The sequence below is a fragment of the Actinia tenebrosa genome, unplaced genomic scaffold (assembly GCF_029948245.1).
Source record: "Actinia tenebrosa isolate PJP-AT-01 unplaced genomic scaffold, QUT_ActTen_1.0 PGA_scaffold16__25_contigs__length_10494907, whole genome shotgun sequence".
Taxonomy (NCBI): Eukaryota; Metazoa; Cnidaria; class Anthozoa; order Actiniaria; family Actiniidae; genus Actinia; species Actinia tenebrosa.
The window spans coordinates 8,420,040-8,436,681 of record NW_028292576.1 but is presented as its reverse complement, the minus strand read 5'-3'; the positions used below and the strand labels follow the sequence as shown (position 1 = coordinate 8,436,681).

Below are 16,642 nucleotides of genomic sequence, written 5' to 3'. Positions count from 1 at the left end.
TGGAAATGTTCCCGTACGGGGTAGGGGTTCGTAAAGCTTAAATAATTCATCAAAACTTGGCAGCTAAAATAAAATTAAGCATTTTACCGCCACAGATAATGAACTTATTTTATTTATTTTCTCAATTAAAAACCAAAATAAAAAACAATTCCTCAAAAGCATTAAATGAAAAGAAATTTAAAGAAGGAATAAGATAAAAAACAAAGCAAAAAACTACCTCTCCCTACTCCGCTGAGTACCTTTTGTATTCATACGGAGCAGTATTGAAGTTTGAAGTACATTACATTAATTTTTCAGAAAATTTTCCAAGAAATGCATTTTATTTTTCCTAGGTTTGTTTTACATAGATTATTATTTCATTCTAGACCAGCACTTCTTTTGTAGAAAAATATACAGGTTTTATAATTATTCTCCTTCAGGGGTAGTGTAGAAATAGCTTTGTCAAAACTCAAATAACTTTAATTATTCAAGCTATCCAATAAAATAAAATTTGGAAAATAGTATCGAAATATTCGTGCATAGTGAGAAGTAAGTAGAAAGTCACTAGAAAAGTGTTTTGGTATTTTTTAAAAGCGAAAGAACAAATATGTCCCTATGCCTCTCCCCTTTGTCTGGTCACTAAGTACAAGCTGTCGACATAACAACGCTAACATGATAATTTCAACCACAATGGCTGACAATAAACTGCTACTTGAAGTGTAAAACATGCCTGCTTTGCCCTATCTACAGCGTCCTGAATCTCAGTCATCAGAGAAGAAGAATTATCGGCTGAGTTTGACTCAAGATGAACCAAAACTTTGGCGATGTAAAAGTTTCTCTAACGACGACGAGAAGACGAAACGAGGGGTGATTGACAACAATGCAAACATTCAGGTATAGAAGTGATAAGTACCTTAGTAAACTTTATTTCAAATTAACTGATGTTACTGTTTAACAGTACTCTCAATGAATATTTAAGAGCTAATGCTGCTATCTTGTTCAGGGATCGAAATCAGCTTTAAGATTTAAATAATTTAGAAGTAAAATGACACTGAATTTTACGCTAATGACCTCACACTTTTATAATTCTGTTTGATCATCATTTATTTGACTAACTAAAGCTTTGATTAATAAAAAATATCCAGGTGTTTAAAGCAACAGCTTTTTCAAAGTTTAATCAATGATTATTTCCTCAAAATTATTGATTATATTCTCTTGATTTAAGTTCACTAGATTTCTAAAGATTTTCAGTTGTTATAATAATTGGCACTGAAGTGAAATAAAACACAAACAAACCATTGTTATTTCGAAGCGTTTTATTTATCTAAAAGCTCAAGGATGAGTTTATCAGTCAGTAGTTTATTTATACCTTACTATATTATTTTCTTATCGTGGTTAGTGGGTTTATTAAAACATAGTTCATGTCGAAAGATAGCATAGTTAATATGTTACTATGATCGAAAAGAGCTGTCTCAATGTCTGTTCATTAAATCCTAAGTGGTAGTTGGCTTAGACAGTTTAAGCACATTCTTAATCTTACTCAACTTTGTCCTTTATTTTTTTTTAACATCTTTATTTGTTGCAAGCAGTGCATTTATATCTTTTTTAACATTTTGTGATGGCATACTTTGAGCTACCTGTGGCAAGTCATCCCACAGAGAACCAAATGCACCATGGAAAATCTTGCAACGCCTTGCTAATCACTTCCTAATACCACACAACTTAATAAATTATCTTTGCAATATTTATAGGATGTCAGAAGAAATAAGTTTTTCCCAGACGATCAGAATGATTCAAGTCCACTGTTATTTGATAGACAGCTTACTGGCAGTGCCAGACTGCCCCACACGGCATGCCCAACACCATCATCAGTTTCAAGGCACAGAATATTACACAATAAGAGCCATAACAGGCGTGGTCTACCAAGATGGGTGTCTGAACTTGGACGGTGGCTTCCACCAAAACAGGTATGACGTAATGAGTCAGAGAAAATTTTGAAAACTTGCAGTAAATGGCCAATTTACAATAATGTAATAGATAACAAATGTACAAATGTAACAAATCAATGCTGGTATCCAATAAATTTATCAAATGGATATGATTTATCCCAGTGGTACAAAGGGTGGATAGCACTACTGGATAATTAGGCCAAACAAAAAAATAAGTGTGTTTCCTGTTGCGCCACCGACCCTAATTTTCCTGCCAATTTTTGCCGACCCCAATATTTTTTTCATTCCCAAATGCACCACAGGGTTCTCAGTAAGCTCATTTCCTCATTTATCCAGTAAAAAAAATCTGACCTACTGACCCCAATTATTTTTCTCATGCAACAGGAAACACACTTTTTTTTTTTTTTGCCTTAAATAAATCTTGTCCACTGGATATATATATATTTGATAACACCAACAATTTACCCACTGGATAAGGATTTATAGCTCTATCCACCCTTCTTTTAAAGCTCAAGCATTTTAGCATTAAAATATCACATAGCTCACGACAGATTAAAGAATAGAGGCAAACATATATATCAATGGATGGATAATTCAGGAATGAACAAAATCCAGACGTATAAAATATATAATTAGTTTAATGACCATTTTTTCAATTTTTTTCATTTCAGAAATTACAACTTTATCAGAGCTTTTGGAAACATCTTGACCTCATTGACAAAAGCAAAGAAGACATGTTGGTAAGTTAAACTGATACTCTTCAATCTTGGCTTTCAAATGGGCCATCCTCTCTCAGTATTTGGGGGATTTCCTCAAGGCTGTGACTATAACAATACTGAATACTATGAAGTATTTTTTGTAAGACCAGTCCTCTAAATGACAAGTTTCAAGTTGAAGCACAGTGAAGTGAAGCAGGTTCAAGTTCACACCTCAACCCAAATATCAAGGGTGGAAAACACCACTTTCTTGCACATGCATATATAGATACAATATCGATCCCGTTTTCCAAAGATAAGAATTTGACGTACTTGAGTACGTCTTATGGGAATCTGGGTTGGTGTAGTGTAGTACAGGTTGGTAGGTCTCTCTCTTGATTCGACGGATTCTCTCCGATTCTTTCCTCTGCAAAGACCTAATACACTGGAACCAATGTTATCTGAAAATTAGTCTAATTAATAGAATAATTAACTTAAATTTCGTTACTAAGGATCCTTTTCCACATGTCGAACGTTGTGAACATGCAAGAACTCTATCCGTTCTACGACGGCAAAAGACAAGGATGAGATTCGAAAAGGAGATGAGAGAAGACGAGGTATTTTAACTTTCGGTGTTTGCGTAACTACGAGTGCAATTACAATTTGTCGTCGCGATAAAATAGGGTTTTTGTGGACGTCAATCAAAGTGTTTCCATTACATTGAAAACACAAAGTTCTCAATAGCACTTCCTATGGATTGTCATGGAAACGCCTGAATCGCCAAACCCTATTATAAAGTAACCGTTATGATTCTCGAGTTCTGCTTGGTTGGGAGCGCGTGGTTTATGAGAGCACACAGCACGCGCGCGCACTTTCCTATCTAAAAATGTGTTATATTTTGTATTTCATGAAAGAAATAAAAAAACTTGCTTGCTGTGTGTGTGGTGGAGTTATAAAGCGCTTGGGATTGGCAGAACACTCGAGACATTTCGAGAAATTTCTCCTCACGCTTTTCTCTTGTTCTGCCAACCACCCTCCCCCCTTGCTTTTTAACTGCACACAACACGCGCGCGCGTTTTCTATTTCTTCATACTTTCGAGAATTTCGCACGTGCTATTGAGAAGCACTGCAGAGGCTGTTGTAGAAATTCGCATTTTTTATATGCAATATGAGTCAATTTAACATGATCAATATATCTTTTGATGTCTGGTTTTGTAGCGGTTTGAAAGATTGTTGGAGAGGTTCAAAAAGATAACAGAAGCATGGGAAGCGTTTCAGCAACAAACTGCAGGGTTAGGAGATGAACACACGACACGCCTTCTGGCATTCAGAAAAAATAAAGGTAATAGGCACCATTTTTTCCGTTACTTACCAACCAAATATTAAAAAAAGGAAGAAAAAAAATAATATGCCGGACGGAAAGACTAATGGAAGTGAATGTATGGGATAGATTGGGTGGCATGGCTGATAAATGACGAAGAAAGAAATACAAATAAACGAACAAATGAGTCATGAATGAATGGATTGGAAAACTAAAAATTTTTTACTGAATGGGATTTTTGAAAAACGTAACTGATGAAATTAAGTGGACATAAGAATGAAGTGAGTTGTTGGATGGGTGAATGGATGCATGGCGAATAAGTGGATGGATGGATGGATGGATGGACAAATAAAGAAATACAAAGCAACGAAAGGATGAGTTGTGAATGAATAAGTCTAAACAAGATAAATATGCATGGATTTGGACGTGTAAATGGGTCAATGGGTAGTTAGTGCATGGGCGAATACATGGCGGATAATGAGACGGACGAACGAACGAAGAAATGCAAAGAAACGAAAGGCTGGGCTATAAATAAATGGGTGTGGAAAAAATAAAATAAATTGGACGTGTAGATGGGTGAAAGGGTGGAAGGATGGTTGAATAGTTGGCAGATAGATCCGAATGGATGGATACGAATAAAGAACGCAAAAGACTAACGCGCGAGTGAGTTATCATGAATGGATAGATCTTGGGGAAAATGAGCGTATGAGTAAATAGATGAAAAAATATAAGAATCAATAGGCAGATTAAGATTCCCGTTTTTTTCTTCCCGCAAACGGCAAACGTGACCACGTTTTCATCGTTTCCCTACATTTCACTTTACCTTTTGCAAACCTTCTCGACAAAGACACATATTCTTAATTTTATCTAGTACTTGGAGATTTTTGCGATTCCTTTTCATTAATTTTAAAGAATTTTTAATGGTCAACTGACGTTTCACGTTTGCCGCAAACGAGAAGCTTAAACTCTCTATTGATAGGAAAGTGACTGCTGGGCTTGATTATTCGAGTTAGTTGTTTTCTTTATTCTCTAGATCAATATGTCGACCCTCTCGAGGGAATCAGGGAAAGACGAGAGGAACGCGAACGAATGGAGAAAGAACACCAGCGTCTTCTAGAAGAGGCGCGACAACAGAGACTTGACGAGCAACGAGACAGCATCCCGTCGATAGTTGTATCAGATTATGACGTAGATTTAATGCAACTAACGCAACACACGTCATCAGAGTCAGAAAATGAGCCTGAAGGGCAAATGGAAGTGGATGGATATGAAGAGGCAGCAGAAGACGCCAAAGAGGCAAATTCGAATGAACGTTTTGAAATGGAAGAGAAGAGTAGTTCTCCAATTCCTTTAGTTCTGGAAAAGAAGGACAATGAGAAGAAAGAGGATGAAAGACGGAGTTCAAAATCAACAAATCACTTATCAGCGCCTTCTTTGTCTTCTCTCGATGCCCAAGATAATGTAGCTGTCGAAGAGAGTCCGATGTCAATCGATGATACTGGTAATTACCTGATAAATTGTATTGTGTTTTCTGACTCGACAGCATTACACTGCATGATCATGACTATTATCGTCATCAGCACCAGCATCCTCATTATCATCGTCATCAGCATCAGCATTGTCATTATCATCATCATCGTTCTCCGATTACCACCCTTCCATTAGATTTATGTGCTTTCCTCTCTATTAACTCATTACCACCACCAGTCGCCGTCATTATTTTTGATTTCATCACCACCATCATCATCACCATCACTATCACTATCATCGTCACCATCATCATCACTATCATCATCACCATCATCATCATCATCATCGCCATCATCATCATCACCATCATCTCCATCATCATCATCATCACCTCCATCATCATCATCATCTCCATCATCATCACCATCGTCATCACCATCATCATCTCCATCATCATCATCATCTCCATTACCATCATCATCACCATCATCATCAACATCATTGTCAGCCACCTCCGTCATCGTCATTGGTATTGTCTAAAGCATTGCCGTGTCATGCTTGGTTATATCCCTTTATTAGCATTATTCGTAACATCATTGATTATCATCAACAACCTCATCATCAGCATTAGTTTTCTGAGTATCATGATTACGTCATATCAAAGTGTAACAATCTTATTTTGTCTTGCTATAGCCGATCTAATGACAGGAATAGTTCCAGTCCCTCTCGGTCTATCAACCGGCCTCATACCAGACTCCTCAATCAGGTCATCCTCGTCATTTGACCGATATCACTCTGGGGCCCAAGCCCGCTTGAACAATACCAAGAAATCGAGAAAAGGCGGCGGAGCATGGTGTGCCAAGAATAATAGCGACAAGCAGTATCTTGAAGTGGATCTTGGGGGTGTGGCAACCTTGATGCAAGTAAGTCATCGGGAACGAACGGATTATAGGTTTGGGGCTAGTGTGGCTAATGGCGTAAATAAGCGAATTGGCACGAACGCTTCCCCGTTTCAAAAAAAAAAAAACAAAGGTTTTCATTTTATGGTGGAATTCCTGTGGTTTTGGGATTTGGCGGGAACTTCCACTCCACCATTCCCCTAAGGCTCTAGTTACGCCACTGACGTGACTATGGTTAAATTAGTTGGTGTGCGAGTAAGCTACCTTCTAGCAAGCGAGGCCTAGCTCGATCGAACCTCTTCCTTTCGGAGTATCCTGCAATCAGAGCACTGAGTCTGAAATGGGTAGGAAGAGGAGGGCGCTAATGACAGGGCTTGTATTAAGGACACCAACCTAGAAATAAGTGTAGTTTTTACTGGTTCAGTTCTTGGTCACGTTTTCGTTAATTTATGATTATGATTATAAATTGTTGGCCCGCTAATATAATTCATATTATATATCCCAATAATATATAATATAAAATAAAAATATTCCAATCTTATATGTGAGTTAGGCGCGCACTAGCTTTGATCAGCCCAGAGATTAATTCAGGATTGAGGATTGAAGTATCTTCACTTATTTTTCTCTCGCCTTATTCAAGGTTGCTACACAGGGTTACCCCAGTGAAGATGAAAAAGTCGCCAAGAAGGATCTTAGATGGGTCCAGTCGTACACAATGACATACAGTAATGACGGCAAGAAATGGAGTAGTTACCGGGAAGACGGTGCTGTAAAGGTATTGTGAGTTGTGTCAATCGCACTAAAACATGGGGGAAATTCTACTAGAAATGCCTCCAAGCAAATTTTGCCTTTGGGTTTCCTGTGTTAACAGATCTCCCCAGCAATCCCATCCGCGGCTTAGGCGAGATTTAGCTGCGGACGAAGCTAGAATGAATTTGAGGGCTAACGAACAAAGTTGTTAAAAAGAGTAAGATATGCCCCCCCCCCCCCCCCCCCCCCCTCCAAAACAAAAAACAAAAACAAAAACAAAGCACACACACACACAAAAGAAAAAAAGAAAGAAAAAAACTCGCGAAAAAGTAAACTAAATTTCTGTTAAACTCCAAAAATATTGCCGGTAAATCGTACCTACTGACTTATAAGTTCATAATGCGATGTAACCATGATTGAACTACAAGCATTCAGGGCCATTACGTTCGTTATAAAGGTGTGGAAGATGATTCTTAATTATTTGTCGCACAAGGACTGTGTAAATCTTTTAGATATACAGTAAAGAAAGTTATATCTAAACGTAAAACACAACATCTGGCAAATTTGATATGATAGTTTTTAAGGGCCGTAACCAGGGGTTTTCCCAGCCAGGTACACATGAAATAGAAATTGAACTTTGTCTTTTAAGAAGTGCTATATAAAATTCTAAGGATTTCCACGGGGCAAATCCAGACAAAAAAAAAAAAAAAAAAAAGAAAGAAAAATATATTCAAAATTAAGCAGACCTTTAGCTTGTATGTGGGTTGCAATCATGAGTGCACCCAGTGCAATCTCTGGTTACAGCCCTGTTTTTTGACAGGAATCGCTAGGGCGGTCGGGTTACTTGGTACCCACTATCTTTGGAAATGTAACCCTTAAATTTTCCCCTGAATATCTCCAAAACTAAAAGTCAACCCACAGACATGAATATCCTGTCTGTTCATATGTGCTACGGACACCCAGTATCGAGCATTTCAACGAGGCCCGGTTGTTTGAAGAGCGAAAAGCGCTATCCGACGAATAAATTATCCAGTGGATAAATTTATTGGATAACAGCATCGGCTTATCCACTAGATAAGGATTTATCCGTTGGATAGCGCTATCCACCCTTCGTACAACCGGGCCCTGGTGTCTGAGGAGGATAGGATATTCACCGGTACCTATACTCGTGCCCAGGTTATTCCGTCAGCTTTCCCAAATCCAAAATGGCGGACACTTATAAGAGCTGACGTACGAGTCAAATCGCAAGTGTGACGTCATATCGATAAATAAGAGGGTAGCCTGGGGACGAGGCAAACCGGTACCCATCATCTGAATCAATTAAATTGGGTCCCTGTGTTGAACCATGGTTTTGTCCTTGCACCTTCTTTTGTGCAGGTTGTGAAATACTCATCGTCATTTTATAAAAGTAAAATATCTTATAAAATTAAATACTTATAACCTGTTAATGCTATCTAAACCTTAAACAAACAGAGCGGAAGACCATCCACGCTCCTCAGGAAATAAATCCCAAGTGAAAACCTTAAAATGTTAACAAAAGGTATAAATACAATGTGAGAAAATGTTAAATAAACATAAATCAGTAAATTAAATGTGAAGTTAAATAATTCTGCGAAACACTTTCCTAAACAACCCTTGTCGTTTTATATTACGATTATGATTTCATGTTCTCTTAATTGTCCTATACCTACCTTATATTTGTTTGTCCCCCCCCCCCCCCCCTCCAATTTTTTGAAGAAAATCCAACATATTTAATCAAGGGAGAGGCCTGACAAACTCTGCTCTTATATGATACAGAAGGTGCATGCATGGTTCCCCTTGATCAGGGGAAAGCGAGGTCTTGCTTTGCCACACAACCATACATTTCTTCGTAATTTATAGTGTTTTCAAAAAAAATTTACACCCAAAATATTGAGCATACTACTCTCAATTTTTCAGTAGTTACTACATAAATGTATGTTATTTACCGGTTAGGAGGTCCGGATAGGGAAAAACTGTGCCTGATGAGGTCTTGAATGTACGGACCGAGGCCATTAGGCCGTTCCCCCCTCCTTACGCTAGTGCCTTTGATTTTAATATTATTTAGTTAGCTAAAAAAACACATTTTATTTGCTGTTCAGGTATTTGAAGGTAACAGTGATAACAATACTGTGGTTCTAAACAGCTTGTCAAACCCTGTTGATGCTCGTTACGTTCGATTCTGCCCCAAAACATGGCGTAATGGGATCGCTATGAGAGTAGAAGTGTATGGAAGCTTTTCAGGTATTATATAATGTATAATATATCTATTAGATATTTAACAGATAAAACAGCTTTTTCCGCGCTCCGTGGCGTAAGCACGAAAGAAGTGTAAGTGTTTCTCACACTTCTTGAGTGCTTACGACGCTTCCTAAGTGTTTTATTACCTAACGGAGCACGGAAAAAGCTTTTTTTTTTTTTTTTTTTTTTGTTTTGTTTTATTATGCAGTTATTAATTTTATTTCGGTATTGATTTTTTTTACTCAAAAAGAAAGACTGGCCGCAGGATCTAGCAGAACTTCGCGCGCGCAGATGGCGTCAGCACTGTGCTCCGTCCACTGAAAAAGCACAGTTTTCGACCAATCAGCGCGCGCGTAATATCCTAACTATATAATAATAAGGAATAACACACTTCCGTGCCAAAAAAGTAATTAAGAATGAAACTTGAAAATGAATATGTAAAAAACAAAAAATAAAAGTAATTAAAATGAAGTTAGAGCGAGTAATCTTACTACACAGTCTGTGAATCGTACACTTGATCCTCTTCCTGGTTCGCTTCTAAAGAAGTGTTTTCATCTGCTGCTACCTGTAACTGACGACAATTTGAACTCTTACATGGACATCTCTACTGTTCCTGGTGCTAATAAAGCACAGTTTTCGACCAATCAGCGCGCGTACTATCCCAACTATATAATAAAGCAACACAATGAATCCTTATCGAAAAGAACCTGGATGCGGGGCTATTATAAAAATACACAAGAAATAGTCACACTTTTATTGGATGGAATTTGTGGCACTTCTTTTGTATTTCTATGTTAGCCTCACATTCTAGACAAATTTGAAAAGCGTTATTTAATGCGAGGTTTTAAAGTCAAGTCCCGTCTACTTAAAGATCGATAGGGCGACCCGTCTCATTGCAAAGGGCCAAGAGTAAACTATAGCTATAAGGGCACTGCTGATATATTTTAATGTAACTTGGTCAACTTGTACCAGTTGTACGAAAGTCAGATATATAACCACGCCCCTATTCTAGTAACAATCCTGAGCAAATGAGTCTGTAATCAAGAAACACAGCTTCGTTTTGTTTGCTGTGCACATTTCAGGCCATGTGATGTTTCTTTTGAAAGTTGATTCTTTCATGTGTAATTGTAATATGTTCGGCATAAAAGAACAATTCTCAAGGGAATGACATGTGATCTGAATTGGGCAATTTTTGCATACGAAGCTAAAAAGGTCTATTTGGAGCTCGAAAATAATCATTCCTTTAAAAGTGTACTCAGTTTTCAAAAATAACAATGACATGTTGTTTTATTGTAGACGACTGTGTATCGCCCGGAGAAGCTGTTACCCCCAATCCTTCCCTACCAGAGAATAGACCGACTCCAGAACGCGTCCCTTCCCCCGAACCTTCCCCACCTCCAAAAAGTCCCTCGCCTCAAATCCCCTCTCCATCTCCAGTGCTGCCGTCACCAGTTACCAAAACCCCCTCGCCAATATTTGAAGTGGACGAAGACGTTTCCGAGGTTGAACAACTCAAGTGCAGTCCTGACAGAATGACCCCCCTGGAGGGGTGGGAAGAGGAAACCATTGGATCAATAGCTGAATTACCCTCGGAAGAGGAAGTTGAAGGTAGGTGTACATCCGTATGAAATCATCAGTTAAAAAGTTTTTTGTTAATACACACGTTGTGGATAAGTGAAAGACAAGAAAACGGTGCGGCGATTTATGGCAGCAAAAGCAGACGGCCGCACGGAATGTTTGCATAAAAATGGGCTGGAATTTAATGTGATCTATAGGCACTGACCAGGCAAAAATGCAGTGTAAATGAGATTGATTTACGTAATTTACTTGCGATTTGCGCATGCGCAGTTTTAAAATTTCGCAAGCCAAATGGAAAAAAAGATGGTTGATATTAATTAACATTTTGTATGAAATAAACGTCCAATTTTTGTCTTTTTTGCAGATGCTGAAGTTAGGTTATGTTCGCCTTTTTTAAATGTACAAGGATCAAGGGTAAGCTAAAGTAGACACTAGAGAAAAACGTTCGCGCATGCGTGCATTTAGCAAGTTTTTTTAAGTGAGAAAATAAATGTTTGTTTTCTCCGAGTATACAAAAAAGTTCGCACTTTTTTTAAAGAATTTAGAAGAGTTAATAAATAAATAATAAATTACATTTATAAAGCGAAGATTAGCGCAAGATGTTCATCTGCGCTGTAAGTTTACATGTAAGTGAGAAAATAAATGTTTGTTTTCTCGGAGTGTACAAAAAAAAATCGCGAATATACTTTTGTGAGACCAAGATACTTTACACAATATGAAAAATTAGCCTTAAGTTTCAAGCATGGGCACCAAATTTTTGGTATTTCCTGAAGACGTTTCGACTAATTTGCTTACGGATTTAGAGCATACGCAGACGTTTTTAACTCGTCTCGCTACAGTAGCGTTAAATAATTTGTTTAGTAGGCCTAACAAGTTTCTCTGTAATTTTCAATGAATATCTTTTTCGCTTTCGTTACCAGAAAACGCCAAAGGTGAAACACAAAACCAAGAAGCCAAAAGCCGAGAAAAAAGAAAAGAAGAAGAAGAAACCCCCAAAGAAAAAGAAAGTTAAATTACCAGAAATAACAAGTTTAATGGACGCTCTACCGGAAGTGGAAGAAGAACCGGAACCTGAACCAGAAGAACAGGAGGAAGAACCAGAACCGGAAGAACCTTACCGTATCCCCACACCACCCCTGCCAGAAATTCAAAAACAACCAAGTGAGTTTTTTTTAGTAAACTTTCAAGATTAAGCAGTGAAAAAAAAGAGAAAACAAGGAAAAGATGTATACGACTGGTGATTAACGCTTGTGGCGAGACCGCGCCCGTAAATAGTAAAAAATTCCCGCCATTTTCAAAGGTAGCAGGGTTTTGATGAACGCCAATAAAAAATTTTCCATGATATTCCATAGGTAGTGTTGTTCCCTCTAAAAATGTTTGTTCCCCTGCGATGCAAACTGGCACATTTGATTTACGTATACCGCAAAGCCGACTTGTGTTATCAAAAGCAGGTGCAGCTTTGTTGTTTGGCATTGATTTCTTTAACTAGCGCAGCTAAAAACTTAGACAAGGACCATTAGATTGCTAAATCACCCAAATAGATATGTAGACCTTTCAAATATAGATCTTTTTGTTTCAGGTAATAATTAACAGTTATTCGCCGAAGGCGAAGTGATTATCGGTGAAATATTTAACGAGCCGCGAGTCTCTCACCATGATCACTGAGCCTGAAAGAAATACTTGTTTTAGTATAATTTTAGACTTGAATATCAGAGAAAAGTCGAAATTCGTTTAGCATAACTTGACTCCAGCAAACTTTGGAAAACCTCATAATCAGCGCTTGAGCAGTGACTATCGTCTGATAATCACTGGTCGCTCGACCAATCACAGCGCGAGAAACTCTATATTCAAGCCTAAAATTATACTAAATAAATTTAATCAAAAATGTTATCTTGTTATACAGTTGACGTTAGACCACCATCGATGAAGAAGAGATTCCAAATGTTCTTGCCACAGGCGATTTCTCCCAGCGAGGAAGAGAAAAAGAAGCTTGCACGAGCGCGCGCAGACAACAGCATACGAGAAGAAATGCTGCGCCAACAGCTGGCTGAGGAAAGAAAGAAGAAGCTCTTGAGCTTAACGGGAAAGAACAAAGCATTAATCCATTCTTCTTCTTCGACTGATATGAAAACGTTTGGTATTGACGATGGTAAGTAGTTGTTGCGGTTTGTTTAGGCGTAATGTTTTGAATTCCCAACTTAGCCGAGGATCACGGTCTCCTAGGAGGCTAGCAATGATAAATGAATGAAATCGGATATTTATTACGGGAACGACGCGTAGCCTTTGAAATGGAAAATGAAATTTTACGACTGAACGATTAAGTTGTGCTTGTTTTACAAAGGCAGCACTATGATCTCCAGTGATTACACAAACCCGTGGCCCTCGTTTCGTGATCGAATTAGAATTTAGAAGTTGATTTTCGCGGAGGGAGGAAACCGAAGAACCCCAGGACAACCCTTGAAGCAAAGGAGAAAGAAACAAAAAACTCTACTTACATTGGATGTCGAGTCCTCGGATCGAACCCACAAACACTACTATTTTTTGCTTAAAATAAAGCTGTAATCCTAATATTATTTTATTCATATTCCATTCATCCCAACCCCAAGCCCTTTGCCTTCGTCTATTCACAAAGGTCTTGCCCGACAAGTGGTCACAACGGAGTGACTTTTTTTTACTTTCAGACTCATTCATATTCAAGTACTGCATCATCAATGAGAGTCAGTTAGGCTACTATCAAAGAATCTTTGAAAGTGTAAGTTTCTTTACATCTTATACATGGCTAATTATTGTTAAATGTGCCACCTATATATCACACTAGAGACCCACTTTTTATTCTCAAACTCCTTAATTTAAATGTAGGCAAGTTACGAAGCTGCAAAGTTTTATTAGCATGCGCACGGATTCTGCATTATACAATCAAGAAGTATTTCATTCTCACTTTTCCTCGTCCATGCACAACCATTTAATGATTGATTTTCTTTTCTAGTTTGATGAGGATAAAGATGAATTTCTTTTCCCTGAAGAGATTCTGGAAGCTTTAGAATGTGTCAATAAAAACTTACTGAATGATTCACACTTGAAATATATCTACAGGGTAAGATCTATGGTATCACTATTATCAACGGAACATTCATTGATGAATTTGTGTTGTTTTCCGCCCTTGTAATAATCGTTCTGCGTTTTTTCTTTTTTTTCTATGGTAGTAAAAGTATTACAATAAATGAACTTTATATCCCTCTGACTTGTCACAGTTAATTTGTCTCTTTCTAATGGTGCGAACTGTGGTGAATAAAAACCCCATTTTACTAGTTGCCCTTGAATAGGCCCTTTGCAGCTCAGTAATCACGTGCTAATTCCCTGAGAGCAAATGAATGATCATTTTGATTCCCATGGGTGAAATTTACTGGAGAGCAAACACACTTTCTACGACCTGTTTCGAGAGATCGTAATAAAACTGAATTTCGTAACACACTGGTTACACATCTTTTCATTCATTTTTTTTTGTACAAGTAGCTAAAAAGGATCACCAATTTCAAAAAAATGCTCTCCAGTACAGACACGTGACCGCTAACTGCAAAAGGCCTATTGTTTCTCCCGTCCCTGACATCACATATACTGTTTTGCCATGTTTATGCGTCTCTAAAGCAGTATGTATATTTAAGGAATATGAAACACGCACATATCGCTGTAATGCGATATAAATATGCTGGGAGCTCAAGCTTTAGAGCACGAGATTATGAGCAAGCTTAGGAAAACAAGGCGCAGCCGAACGCGTTTCTCTTGCATTTTGAGTGCTCTACAACTCCCAAAGTGTTTACATCACAGTACAGAGACATAAACAGCCGCTTTATGTTGCTCTTATGAAATATTTTAGAACAATTTTGCATGAGCGTGTCTCTGTCCTCTGATATAAGCATGGTAGCTACATGTAGCCAATCAGCTCACGCATCATAACTAAAATATTTTATAACTATCTATATATATGTGGATTCTTTTAGGCTCTTGAGTTGTGTGACTGTAGCCTTGACAGTGGAGCAGACTTCAAGTTTTTTTCTGTCGTTGCTGCATTTTCTCAAAAGATTGCTGCTCTAGAGTAAGTAGTAAGATGTATCTCTATGTAGATGGTAGCTGGTGCAAGCTCTTTGCACCTATAGCTTCTTTGTTTTCTAAATTTTAACTCTAAACAAGTTTGATTACTAATTAAGCCTTTCATTAATTTGTCTTATAGTGATTATGCGAAGATTATGATCTCTAAGCTGGATTTTAGAGAACTAGATTACAAACTTCAACGTGCAAAGGTAAAGCAAAATAAACTTTTTTATATCTCGTTGTTATTCTTTGGTTTCTTAGTCGTCTTAATTAGGGGCAGGTTTAGTCCCATGCTCATCAAGCCTATCTGAGACACCTCAACTCTATTGTGAGAGGTTGGCTTAGTTTGAACCCATAATATGACTTCTGACTCATACTCAAGATGTCGATATTTGATTTCGCATTGCTAATACTATTTGGCTGAAGGTCGATTCAATCTACCCTCAGCCAATTAGCATATCAATTTTTTTCAAGGCTGAAGCTCCTTATGCTAGAATAGTATCTTAATAAATTTTGTAAAAAAATTTGCTACTTGTCATTGTAAATCATTTTTTGTGATATGTGATTAAACTATGAATATTATGAATTATGCATTGTGTTAATCAAATGCAAATCCAGGAATCAAAGAAAAGGAGGGGGGGTGGAAAACATCTGTGCTAATGAGATAAACCTCTATGACCAACACACACAACTCAAAGCTCCTTGGATCCACCCTCATAAAACTACCCCTTGATAACACTATATTGCCAAGACAACTACCTTGTCCTCTCTGTTGAGCTGCACATAGAAACTAAATGTACATCCATGCAAATTCTCCCTTAAATTTGATGCTCATGAGATGCATGTTGGTTCATAATAAAGTAATGAATTTGTTAAACACTAAAATATAAATTATACTGTTTCATGTCTCACTTTGTATTTCAGTCCTTGTACAAATGTTATGCTGATGAGAAAACTGGACAAATGTCAATGGAACTTCTGACTTTAGAGCTGACTGTAGGGGGCCTGGACCCTAAAACTAAGAGCCACCTCCTCAGGAGCCTGGGTCCAACTACCACGTACCTTGATTTCTTAGACTTCTTGACATACATACCATTATTCATTCATATCCATCAACATGTGCTCGCACAACCACTTCACAGTCCCGTGACAATCCCTGTCCATTAATGATTGCAATGGAATAAAATATGAGAGAGTTAGGTGTTATATACTAAAGGGGCATGGACAGAGGGTCCTTGCATACCTGTGACCCCCTCAACCGACAGGGTATGCAAGAAGTAGGACTACATTCATGTGTTTTAGGCGAGACTAAGTAATGAATAGATAAGATTCGGCCATAGCACTACACCCTCCGCCCCACCCATAAGGAAATTTGAATTCAATAAAACATTTGCACAAATGAATGCAACAGAAATAAAACAAAAGTATTTTGGAATAAAGAAATATTTTCTAAAGATTTACTACTTGACCACCAATACCATATTTTCTGTATTTTAGGTCGTGCAGTTTTGTAAAATAATATTGTGGGGGGAGGCCTTGTGGTCAAGGTATTTTGTAAGCTTTTGTATTGAGCTATTTATCACTGTAAAGTTTTTTTTTTTTTTAATGCAGTAATAAAATAAGTTACCATTGGTAAAAAATACAGTCAAGACA

At 37.7% G+C, this 16,642-nt stretch overlaps 1 protein-coding gene across 2 annotated transcripts; it reads left to right on the top strand.

Annotated features, from left to right (window-relative positions):
- The first annotated feature begins 635 nt into the window (after positions 1-635).
- On the top strand, positions 636-16,633 carry LOC116299241 (uncharacterized). 2 transcript variants are annotated; one of them, XM_031707869.2, is made up of 18 exons: positions 636-873; positions 1,731-1,946; positions 2,600-2,668; positions 3,136-3,240; positions 3,842-3,965; positions 4,978-5,445; positions 6,108-6,337; positions 6,954-7,088; positions 9,184-9,325; positions 10,619-10,930; positions 11,265-11,314; positions 11,821-12,061; positions 12,804-13,049; positions 13,582-13,652; positions 13,887-13,994; positions 14,899-14,993; positions 15,129-15,198; positions 15,914-16,633. In XM_031707869.2, the coding sequence occupies exons 1-18, from the start codon at positions 706-708 to the stop codon at positions 16,154-16,156; spliced, it is 3,093 nt and encodes a 1,030-aa protein (XP_031563729.1). In that variant the 5' UTR covers positions 636-705; the 3' UTR covers positions 16,157-16,633. The 2 variants fall into 2 exon arrangements, with proteins under 2 accessions (XP_031563729.1, XP_031563730.1); XM_031707870.2 differs by lacking the exon at positions 3,136-3,240.
- Positions 16,634-16,642: the final 9 nt, after the last annotated feature.

Excerpts from the sequence above, each read along its gene's own strand:
- LOC116299241 (XM_031707869.2), top strand. The coding sequence starts at position 706 with ATGCCTGCTTTGCCCTATCTACAGCGTCCTGAATCTCAGTCATCAGAG. Across the intron at positions 3,966-4,977 it reads GGCATTCAGAAAAAATAAAG|ATCAATATGTCGACCCTCTC; the intron begins GTAATAGGCACC and ends TTTATTCTCTAG. Across the intron at positions 7,089-9,183 it reads GGGAAGACGGTGCTGTAAAG|GTATTTGAAGGTAACAGTGA; the intron begins GTATTGTGAGTT and ends TTTGCTGTTCAG.